Raw genomic sequence first — 12,122 nt, forward strand, 5'->3', positions numbered from 1 at the left:
GGTTTGAATGGAGATGAGGATGCTAAGAGGGGAGAGGTAGAAGTCATGAATGGTTATTTTTGTTGGAATAATGTCCAACATTATAACTAATTCGTAAGACTTTCTATTAATAACATGTTTTTTTAGGTTGTCTTTAATGATACAGATAGTATTATAATATTTTGTGAAAGATATATAAATAGTTTATTAATTATTAATGAGATGACAAATTAATTTAAAACTAGTTTAAAATTAATTTGGAATTAATTCAAAGTATAGAGATCAAATGTTAATTATTCAATAGTTGAATAATAGAACGTTCTGGATCCCATGAGGGTGGAGGATGAAAATCAACAAGGGATATGCCTTTGAGATTTTCATCTCATGCTATGATTGAAAGAAGATTTGAATTTAGATAAACTGGATTATTTGATTATTATCTTTATTTTGTTACTAATTCAAATAAGCTTTCTTTTCAAGCAACCAGAAACTATAAATACCCCTCCCTGACATCTCATATTTCGTCTCACTCTCCTTTTCTTGATGTACTAAGAGTTTCTCTTATGTCTTGACTAATTCCTTAGTCGATCTCTAGTGTTTTAAGACTTAATCTTCTGACATCAATAAGTTGAATTTATTGGTTGTGAACCATTAGAGGTAATCTACTTTGGTTACTATCTTCCTTCGCTTGGAGCATTTTGAATTCATCATCAAAGGTTCTTGAAGAAAATTGGTTTTGCTAAAGGTTAGTATTTCTTGATTCAACTTGTAGTTGTTATTATTTAGGTTAAAAATCATTGAAGGTTGTAGTTATTTGTTTGCCTTAGATTAATATACATGTTTTCGTTGCCATATGATTATTAAGGGAAGTATATAAAAAAATTTATCAGTGGTATTACAACCAATGCTTAAAAGACATATTCACTACATAAAGATTAAGTTATAGTTTTGTTTGCTTGTTCTTATGAAGAAATCGAAATTTAAGGACATGCTTAGGTAAAAATCAAAATTTTGGAGTGTTATGATTTAAAATGGGTTTAAAATGCTTTTGGTAATTATCTCCAAAAGTATTTGATTTAACCTAACATTATCCAGGATTTTAAGTAACTAAGATCCAAGATAACTAGGAAGCATGGAATATTCAAAAATTCTAAAGGGATTTTTGAAATTTTAAAGCTTCCAAGATAATATTGTATTATGTTGGTTAGTTTAAATGCTTAAAAAATTTGAAAATTTGAGAGTCAAGGCTTTTAAATGATTAATTAATTTAAATAATTTAAATTATTTTTGGTAATATATATTAAAATCAAAATCTTATAGGTATTTCAAATAAATTAATCATTATCATAATTTAAACATTTAATTTGTAAACGACTTAAATGTGGATAATTAGGATTAATTAGTTAGTTAAAATCATATATATATATATATATATATATATATATATATATATATATATATATATATATATATATATATATATATATGGGATGCAAAACCCAATCTCACATCAGTGAAAAACAAAACAAATGGTATCAGAGCTACAGTCGTAGCCCGGATGATATGGTCAGCGTAGGTGGCGCAATCCCAGTAATTCCCTGGCCAATGAAGTTGATCCTAAAGCCTTGTATCGAAAGTTATCCTAATGGCTCCATGTTAGGTGAGCATGTCACTAGAGTATCGACAATATGAAAAAGGATTAAATCTAATGAACAGTTGTTGAAGGGGAGGCAAAGGGCGAAGCTTGGGTTTGAAGGAATGATTGTTGGGATGCAAACCCAATCCCACATTGGTAAAAAAATTATATGCTTTCATATAAGGCAATGTATAATCTCTTTTTATCACCGATTGGTTTTAGAAAATGGAACCTCATTGTTCTTCTATGCTGAACATGTTTGGGCTAGTAGCGATCCTAACATACACACACAAATATAATATAAATACTAATGTTGCTTTGGATTTACTCACAACAGTGGCATATTTCTATGCGGGTCTTAGCAAAAAAAGATTAGGTTATTTCGGTAAATATATTCAACCAACTCCAATTCTTTTACCTATTAACATCTTAGAAGGTTTCACAAAGCCCCTATCACTTAGTTTTCGACTTTTGGGAAATATTTTAGCCGATGAATTAGTAGTTGTTGTTCTTGTTTCTTTAGTACCTTCAGTGGTTCTTATCCCTGTCATGTTCCTTGGATTATTTACATGTGATATTCAAGCTCTTATTTTTGCAACTTTAGTTGCGGCTTATATAGGTGAATCCATGGAGGGCCACCATTGACTAGAAGTTTTCAAACAAATAGCTTAAAATAACTTATAATAAAAATAGTTAAAAATAACTCTATATAAATGATTATATTATTAACTTTGAAATGAAAAAATATTGTTTGTTTTTTTCTAAATAATGATAATGATAGAAATTAAAACATTAAGCAAATAAATTTTAAAAAATTAATTAATAATAACAACTATAAATAACATTAAACCATATATTATATTTAATTTTATTCATGTGTAACTCGCAGGTAGAAGTCATTCAAACTATTGAGATTATGAAGTTATAACATATATACATATATACATACATATATATATATATATATATATATATATATATATACATATATATATATATATATATATATATATATATAATTCAAAAAATCAATATATTTTATCAATTTAGTATATGAATTATTATATTAAATTTAACAACAATGTTATTGTTAGGCTAAATATTTCTGTTAACTCATGAATTAAATAACATCATTTGAAGAGTTTTAAGAGTTACAAATCACAATATTTCAATTAATCATAAATTAATTTGTATAAGTTGAATAGTCTTGGGAGTTTCAAATGCATGAGGTTCAAGAAAAAATAGTCTTGGGAGTTTCAAATTGTAAGTCCCAAATCTGCTTGTGTATCAATCAGATCCAATTGATGGTGCGGAATCCCAATTAATTGGTTGATGTCAGATCAAAATAGAAGAGAAGGAGAAGAATAATAATATGAATCTTGTTTGAATGTGTAGTTATGATTGAAAGGTGGAGGAACACTCTCATACCCTAGACCCTTGTTTTGATTATCTTTGAATTTTAATTGGGTTTCAAATAAGGACTCGACTGTCTGACTTGACGCAGTATAATTTTTGAAACTAACATCTGTTTTTCCACACTTAATTTTCAAAGTTTCAAGTTCTTCAGTTACAGCAACAAGTTGTCTCTTAATATAGTCATAATTTTCACACTTTTTGCTATACTCTTCCTGAAGCTTGCTAAGGACTTTGGTTTTTGCTTCTAATTCAGCCTTCAGGGGTTTCTGTCCTTTCCTAAGTTGATATCCTTCGTATTTCAGGTCCTCGACTTCCCATTTTAGCAAGTCATTATGTTAACGAAGAATTTTAATTGTATCTTCACAAGATGGAGTACATGAAACTTCATTAGCCGGGATGTTTGTGGAACTCTTTCTTTTTCCACATTTCAAAGCGTCAAGCTCTTCAATTACATCAGCAATACTAAGACGATTGAATCTTTTGTCTTCTTGATGACAGCCACATTCAAATCCCACGATTTCAGAAGTAAATTCAGCAGCTTTTTGTTTATCTCAGACTTTGTCAAGAAGATCCCAACTATATTCATCTCAGTAGTAAGTGTAGTAAATCGCTGCAATTGAGCTTCCAGGGTTTCTCCATGGATATAATTGAACATGTTGAAGTTTTGTCTTAACATCTCCTGACGACTCTCTTTCATGTCTTCAATGCCCTTGTAGACCTCAAAAACCATTAAAAGCACAACTAGAAGCCAAAATCAAACTTAAAAGTCAAATTTAAAAATGCCTTTTGACTATAAACCTCAAAAGTCAACCTTAAAAGTCAAATTTAAAAAGTCAAACTTAAAAAAATCAAATTTAAAGTCAAACCGAAAAGCTAAATTTAAAAATTTAAAAATTAAACGAAAAAGTCAAAGTTTAAAGTCAAAGGTCAAACTTGAAAGTCAAAATCAAAATTTTAAATAAAAAGTCAAAAATATAAGTCAAAAAATAAAAATTAAAATTTTGGTTTGAAAAAGTAATTTAAAAATAATGGAAATTGATTTTTGGGTTAAAAGTGTCAAATTTTCGAAATTGGGTTCGAAAATGAGAGTTTTTCACTTAAAAACGGAAGGAATGGAACAACATACTTGGTAGATCAACTGGTAAGGCGTAATTGTTGAAGAACCTGAGGACCCGGGTTCGAACCCTGACACCTCCAATTCCGCTTCTATTTTTTTATAAGATGTTGCTGCAAGGCTTGTTGTTGCTGAGCCGACTTCCCAAGCCGTTCACCGAGCCGCGATACACCAAGCCGTCTACCGAGCCGAGGCCACAATCCTCCGAACCGCAAACACCGAGCCACTCCGAGCCGCACACCGCTGCTGTAAACCGGCGACCACAAACCGTCGGCCGTAAACTCCGGCCATTAACTGTTTCCGGCCGTAAACTCTTCGCAGATTTCGTGAAAAAACAACGTTTTTCACCCCTTTTTGCTCCAAAACTCGATCAAAACTCGTTTTTATCAAAAACGCGAAGAACAAACCCTACCCATAATTTTCAGAGATCTATCCAAAAACGCAAGAATCTTTTGAAAACAAGATCAAATAAGCTCCAGATCTGACAAAATTGACTGATACAATCCTTGCTTTGATACCAATTGTAAGTCCCAAATTGCTTGTGTATCAATCCGATCCAATTGATGGTGCGGAATCCCAATCAATTGGATGATGTCAGATCAAAATAGAAGAGAATAAGCAGAAGAATAATATGAATCTTGTTTGAATTGACTAGAATGAATTTCCCTTACACAAGATTCACACAGTTACACACATACGCTCCTTTCTTTCTCTCTCTCTCTCTCTCTCTCTCTCTCTCTCTCTCTCTCTCTCTCTTGCCCGTAAACTCTCTTCTGTTCATCAATCTACTCCTCACCCCTTACACCTATATTTATACATGAGAAACATGCACTTGGTGAACATGGGCCGAAATGGGTTTACGGCCGTAAACCTGTTTACGGCCGTAAACACTGACCGTAAACACTTATATGCCCGTAAACACCAAGCTATTTACGGTCCAAGACACAAAAATACAATTTTCCTAGAAAAATAAAGTATAAACCATATTTTTGACCCAAGACAAATGCATGAGGTTCAAGGAAAAATGTTAGCTTTATAAATTACTAGGCGAATGCCCGCGCGTTGCGTAGAAGTATCTATATTGCTGAAATCTTTACAAATATATGTTTTTTTAAAATATAACAATGATGTTATATTTGATATAAAAATCCGTATACTAAGTTGATATAATATCTTGATTATTTTGAACTATATGATAATATATACATCTATTAAAACTTTATAATCTCAATCTTTTGATTGACCTCTACTCGCGAGTTACTCGTGAATAAAAGTAAATATAATATATGGTTTAATGTTATTTATAGTTGTTATTATTTTTTAAAATTTATGTTCTTAATGTTTTAATTTCTATCATTGTAATTATTTAAAACATTAAACAATTTTATTTTTTTATTTTAAAGGCAACAATATAATCACTTATATAGAGTTATTTTAACTATTGTTATTGTATGTTATTTTAAGCTACTTATTTGAAAACATTTAACAATTATAAAAATGTCTATAGGAAATATTTTAGTTAAATGGATATTAAAATTTAGTTTTTGCATTTAGCACTATAATTTTTCATTTTTAACTATTACAAAATATTCTTTGGCTTTTTTAAGTGGAACTGAAATCTATATTGAAGTTGATCATTTAATGTTATATTTAAATTAACAATATAAGTATTTTGTCGAAACTGTTCAAAACTTTTAGCTTTAAACTGATAATGGTTTACATAGAACAAATATATATATATATATATATATATATATATATATATATATATACATATATACATACATATATATATATATATATATATATATATATATATATTATTAACATCTATCCTCACATTATCTGAAATATAAATAATGATTTAATATTTTCGTTTGAACACACATAATTAATTGGAATTGATATGATTAAAATGTAATGTCCCAATTTCCCAATAAATTTTTTTGATTTTTAATTAAGTTAAAATGTCATCATCATAAAACCAAGTCGATAAAATTATATGTTCGAAAACAAAATCATCCAAATCAAAGTATCATATGAACAAAAAATCCCAAAAGGATGAAGATGTTTGTGAGTGTGTACAATAATGTCTTTGCCTTTCCGGGATCCTCAAAAGTTCTTGACACATTTAACTAGACAACTGTAAGCCAAAGGTTAGTGAGTTCTCAAAATTTCACATATATCACATCACAATTAAGCATATATAACAACAATGGGTCGGCTCAACCCAGTGTCCTCAGCAAATCAAATAAAACGTATTTCGGTTCTTAGCGACCCTGAGTCATCAATGACTCAGTTACAACATGATCGGGTGCTGAACAACCCTTAGTCGTCAACAAGTCAATTACATAATACTAACATACAACAATAGTTAAGCACAACTAAAGATACAGTCGAATCACAACAATACATAAGTAATATAGTGAGAAAACTCACCTTATAGATAGATTGGAAAACCACCACCCCATATGAATACTAACAGACTGGTCTCATACACCACCTAGACATTAAATCAAGGGTCAACCTCAGCTATGACCTAAAACCCTAAACTTTGACGTAAGGTCAAAAATGGTAAAATCTTTCAGTTCACCCTTAAGGAAAGCACTCTTCACATCCATTTGATGGACCTTGATGTTCTTGTGAGCTACAAACACTAGAAAAATGTGTATGGCCTTCATCCTTGCAACTGGCTCATATGTTTCATCATAGTCAACACCCTCTAGTTGATTGTACCCTTTTGCAACCAAACGAGCCTTGTTGCGAACCACTGCACCCGATTCATCTAACATGTTCTTATAAACCCATCTGGTTCCAACTACAGTGTGACCTTTAGGCTTCAACACCAGCTTCCAGGCCTGGTTTCTTTCGAACAAAGCCAATTCTTCTTGCATTTCTATTATCCAATCAGGCTCCAAAAGAGCTTCTTTCGTGGCTCTGGGTTCGATCAAAGATAGGAAAGCTACATAATGACAATGATTAGTTAAGTCTGTAGAGGAACGATTTTGAATACCTACAGATGGATTTTCGATGATCTGGCATGGTGAGTGATCTTTCGTTTAGATATGTAGACAATATTATTGATCATCTGCAGATGCACTCGAGGAATATCCTCTACTTCAAAGGAGAGCATCCCGCAGATGAGTCTTGTACTATTAGGATTGGCTCTGCAGCTGAATTTGAATGTTCCCCTGAACTAATGACAGTTCCCTTGGGACCGATGATGGTTCCCCCTGAACCGATGGTTGAGTTACTATCTTTGGATCCTCTTCAGTATCAATATTTTCAACTTCTTTGTCCTCTGAATCTTCAGAGACAGTTGATTGATTGGTCACTTTGTATACGGGTACCGGAGCAGCATCTTCAAGTAATGGAACCTCGATGGTTTCTAAAGGATTTGCGTTTTCCCCCTCAACCGGCAAGGTGGAAGTATTGAAAGAGGTTCCTTCAAAAATGGTTGGTCCAGATACTTCTAAATGTTGTTGTTGTGATATCGGAGACACCAATATATTTGACAGATGTGCATTCTTTGCGGGATCAAAGAGATCTTCATAGTTAACGTTAACTAATTTTAACGGTCCCGAGGATGGTGGAATGCCATTTTCAAGGATGAACTTAGTTTCTTTGATGAGAGTTGTGCCGCAGACATAATAATCATTGAATTTGACGTCAAAGCTTTCGACTATTAGTCTTGTTCTTCGGATGAGAACATGATATGCAACCTTGTTCATTGAGTAACCTAAAAAGAGGCCTTCATCAGATTTTGGTGCGAACTTGTTGAGATAATCCTTGTAGTTGACCATAAAACACCTGCAACCAAAAATGTGAAAGAAACATACATTGGGTTTTCTATTGTTAAGACGTTCACATGATGTTTTCTTAAGGCGTTTGCAGATGATACTTCTATTTTGAACATAACATGCAGTTTCCATTGCTTCAGCCCAAAAGTAGAGAGGTAAGTTGGCAAAGTTGAGCATTTATCTAGCAGCTTCGACCAACGTTCCATTCCTCTTCTCCACTACTCCATTTTGTTGTGGTATAAGGTGTCGAGCAGTTATCGCTAATTCATTTTAATACTAAAAAGCTATTCAACAACTGATTAGTAAATTCTATGACATTGTCGTTTCTTATCCGTTTGACAGACAACTTGATATGTAGCTCTATTTCTTTTAAGAAGTTGATTAGAATTTGTGGTGTGTCTGACTTTAGTCTAAAAAATAAGACCCAAGTGAAACGAGTGTAGTCAGCAACTATAACAAGTGTGTATTTTTTGTGATGAAGATTGACTACAGTTGAAGGACCGTAGAGGTCTATGTGAATAAGCTCGAGAGGTTCAACAATCGAGGAATTAATTATCAATGGATGACTTTCCTTGGTTTGTTTACCACATTCAGAAACTGGGCACAAAGTATCGTAGTTGAATTGTAGAATTGGTAGTCCTCAGACTAACTGTCCAGTCACCAATTTGTTGATGTATCTAAAATTCATATGTGCAAGCTTTCGATGCCATAACCAACTCACCTCAGACACTGCTTTTGACAAGAAACATAGTTGTGGTTTGCCGATGATTAAACAAACATCTAGTGGATACATTGTCCCGTTGCGTCTGAATTTGATCAAGCAGTTGTTTCTGTCACTTGTCATGATATAGCAATACTCGTGGTCGAACTCTACCCGATGACCAACTTTGCACAATTAACCAACACCGATCAAGTTATGTTTTATACCCTCTATATAAGCTACTCGTTGAATAGAGAAGCTACCCAAAGTTAACGCACCATATCCCTTGATTATCCCATTTGCATTGTTCCCGAAGGTGACGTGTATGCCACCATTGATCGGTCTGAAGTCACAAATGTATTCTAACCTTCTAGTCATGTGCAAGGAGCCGACACTACCAATTAACCATTCTTCTTCATGGTCCTCCTTGCATATAGCCTGCATGATCATTTGGTTAGTTTGGGCACCCAAACTAGTTTGGAGCCCGTGGTAACGTGGGAAACATTTCTCTTAAAGGTATGCATATGAAGAGATTTCTTTTTCCATGTTTGTTAGTGTCCATGATATTCGACTTTTTTTTAACATTTTGAGGCATGATTTGATGTTTCCCTTTTGATAGTGTATTAAAAAAAAGTGAGATTCTTTTCATTAATCCATAGTCCATACTTGGTTAGCGGTCTGGAGGGTGTGGTCTTCTTCTTTGGCTAAGTCCTTGGATTGTGTTATACAGAAGTGTCTGATGTGTTTGAAAAAGACTAGTTAAAAGGTCTGGACATAGGCTTTGACTTTTTGATTAATTGAAGGGTTTTTGAAGAATGTTAAGTGTGTAATATACCCTTCATTTTTGGCTATTTTAAGGAATTTTGTGAAAGTGACTTGACTCCAAATTTGAGAGGTTACAATGGCATTGGTTTCAAAAGTTCTTTCACTGTACATGCCTTTTTGCAAGATTTATCGATTACAGTGTGATTTTGAAAAGTTTTTGCATTGATGGGTTTTTTGAAATTCCTTTTGTTTGAAAATTTGGCTTGGTTTTTGAAAGTTTTGTTTTTGGATTCAGCTTCCCGCTTTGCAAGTTGGGATCTAACTTCATTTTTCAGAACCAATTTTGCTTCAACCTTTGGTGTAACAACATCAGAAACATTCAGTTGAGTTTTTTTTGAAATCTTATGATTTAGACGTTGATCTAGGGGTTGATTCGTCAGAACTATAAAATTCATGAATTTTAGAACACTGTCCAAATTCAAATTTGTTAATGGGTAGTTTATGAGTGATTTGGTGAAGATTTGATGTTGACTTGACTAAGGTATGCGGGATTTTTGGTGGTACTGAGAATTGAACTACTGTAGAGTAAGTTATTGGCACATCTTTGTTAGTACTTGTCTCGGTTTTTGGTTCTTCCATAATAATTTCTTTGTCTACTACCGAAGTGAACTGAGAATTGGGACTAGTTGTACCGATGATTAGCAAGAAACTTTCTAAGTTTCTTGAGGATTCAGGACGAATCTCCTCGACGACGCAATTGTTTCTTAGATCATGAAGCCTACCGAAGTAACATCGAATGCATTCGGGAAAGGTCTTGTCATTGACTGGATACTGAATGGCTCGGTCTGGTGGGACACATGGACGTTCGACATCAAACCAAGGAGGAGAATTCTCATTGGTAGAGTACCCATTGGACAATACCCAATTATATGTGTTGTCAACAGTCCCATTCTTAACTATGTTTTCAATGGCCTCACTTCCATTAAACAAATTTTCAATTAAAGGATTCAAACGTATAATTTCTTTTCAAGCAAGATCCTGTTTATTGAAAGCAACTTCTAACCGATTCTCACTAAGTAATCTAACATATTTTTCTAACAACAAATCTTTTTCTAACATAGTGACCTTAAGCTTATGGTCTTCTAGTCTTGCTCTCAAATCATATAGCTCTTGGGTTGCTATGTTCTTTTCATCTAAGGATTTGTTGTAGTCTGTAAGGATGACTACACATGTTTCATTAAGTCTTTCTAAATGAGGTTCACAATCATGCATGCTATAATCATGAGACCGAATCATAAATTTTACCTGTTTGACAATACTGAGGCTCCCTTCCTTTGTCATGTAGCGATAGTTCCTCTACAGGTTGGTAGATCCATCTTCGTCACTTGCTGCTACCATGCATATCTTTCCTCTCTTCCTCTTATTTTCAGGCTCCTCGTCTTCATCACCTAAAGACCAAACCTGCTGATCCCTTTAAACTTGAGCTATACATGCCCTTGTCGTTTCTTTCTTTTTATCCTCAATTTCCTAAGCCATTCTAAGATAGAATGCTTTGTCTTTCACCACATGTTCTTTATAGTCCCATGCAAAGTGATTTTCTTTGTGAAATTTATGGCAAATAAGAACTCCATATTTGTTGTCTTGGGTGGTAGTACTGGAGTCTGGTGATTTGTTAGTCTGTACAGTTTCCTTTATCTGAGGAGCATTCTAAGGCTAAGGATTGTGATGAGGGTTTCATGGATATCATTTGTGGATATTCTGCGGGTTGAAGTTTTGGTTAAATGGTGGTTTAATGAACTGTTGTTTTTTGAAAAAGGTGGGTGATGGGAGTCGAATGAACTGTTGACTAACGAGGGCTATGGCCTTTTGGAATTCTGCTTCATCATCTAGCTCAAATCTGCTTCATATGATTGCAGAGAGTGTTGGATAAGGTGTCTAAGTCCGTAACTATATTTGGTATCAACTTGACCCGACCCGACATGGTCGATTTGGGTTGCACTTCACCTACCAACTTGTATGGATATACTTTTGAGAATAAGATGTTTATGATATATTAATATATTATTAGTTATTATATATTAATATGATATCATAATTATTTAATTAGTATTGATAAATAATTAATTTAGTGATCAAAATGGAGCTAATTAAATATGGACTCTTATTTATATATATGGATTGGGCTAAGAGTTATTTAGGATGGGCTAAGAGTATATGGAGTCCATGGAGCTTTTAACCCGTGGATCCTAGGTAAATGAAGAGTCATGGGTATTAGGGTTTAATCCTAATCCTCCATACTATATAAAGGTGTCCTTGGTTCTAGAAATGGCACTAGTGTGTGTGAGCATAAGAGTGAGCCAATTTCTATAAGTGTTCTTATTCTCTAAAGAGTTTCCAACTTGTTTTGGTGATTTGTGACACCACTTGAGGCATCCACATTATTGGTTCTAGGCTCATAAACTCCAAGCTACCCACTACAAGAAAAGGTATGTAATTCTATCTAGAATTTTTGTTATTTATGTACCTAGGATGACATGCTAGATATGTGAAGGATTTGGAAATCATTTTGCATATATAATAGAGAAAACATAGTTCCAACGCTTCTAAGGTTGTATGTGCACCTTAAGGTTGTTAGGACGCTTAAGCCCATCAGTGGTATCAGAGCCTAGGCTTGTTTTCTGTTATATTGATGTTTATGTGATTTTGCAAAGC

General features: G+C 33.3%; 1 protein-coding gene across 1 annotated transcript; it reads right to left on the reverse strand.

The window, feature by feature from the left end:
- Positions 1-6,673: 6,673 nt before the first annotated feature.
- Positions 6,674-8,789, reverse strand: LOC145098072 (uncharacterized). Its single transcript, XM_079035748.1, has 3 exons — positions 8,596-8,789; positions 7,350-7,955; positions 6,674-7,082 (listed from the first exon to the last, which is right to left on the reverse strand). The coding sequence occupies exons 1-3, from the start codon at positions 8,787-8,789 to the stop codon at positions 6,674-6,676; spliced, it is 1,209 nt and encodes a 402-aa protein (XP_078891874.1).
- Between the last annotated feature and the right edge of the window lie 3,333 nt (positions 8,790-12,122).

The sequence above is a fragment of the Lactuca serriola genome, chromosome 4, assembly GCF_051521515.1.
Source record: "Lactuca serriola cultivar US96UC23 chromosome 4, Lser_US96UC23_V15, whole genome shotgun sequence".
NCBI classification, from domain to species: Eukaryota; Viridiplantae; Streptophyta; class Magnoliopsida; order Asterales; family Asteraceae; genus Lactuca; species Lactuca serriola.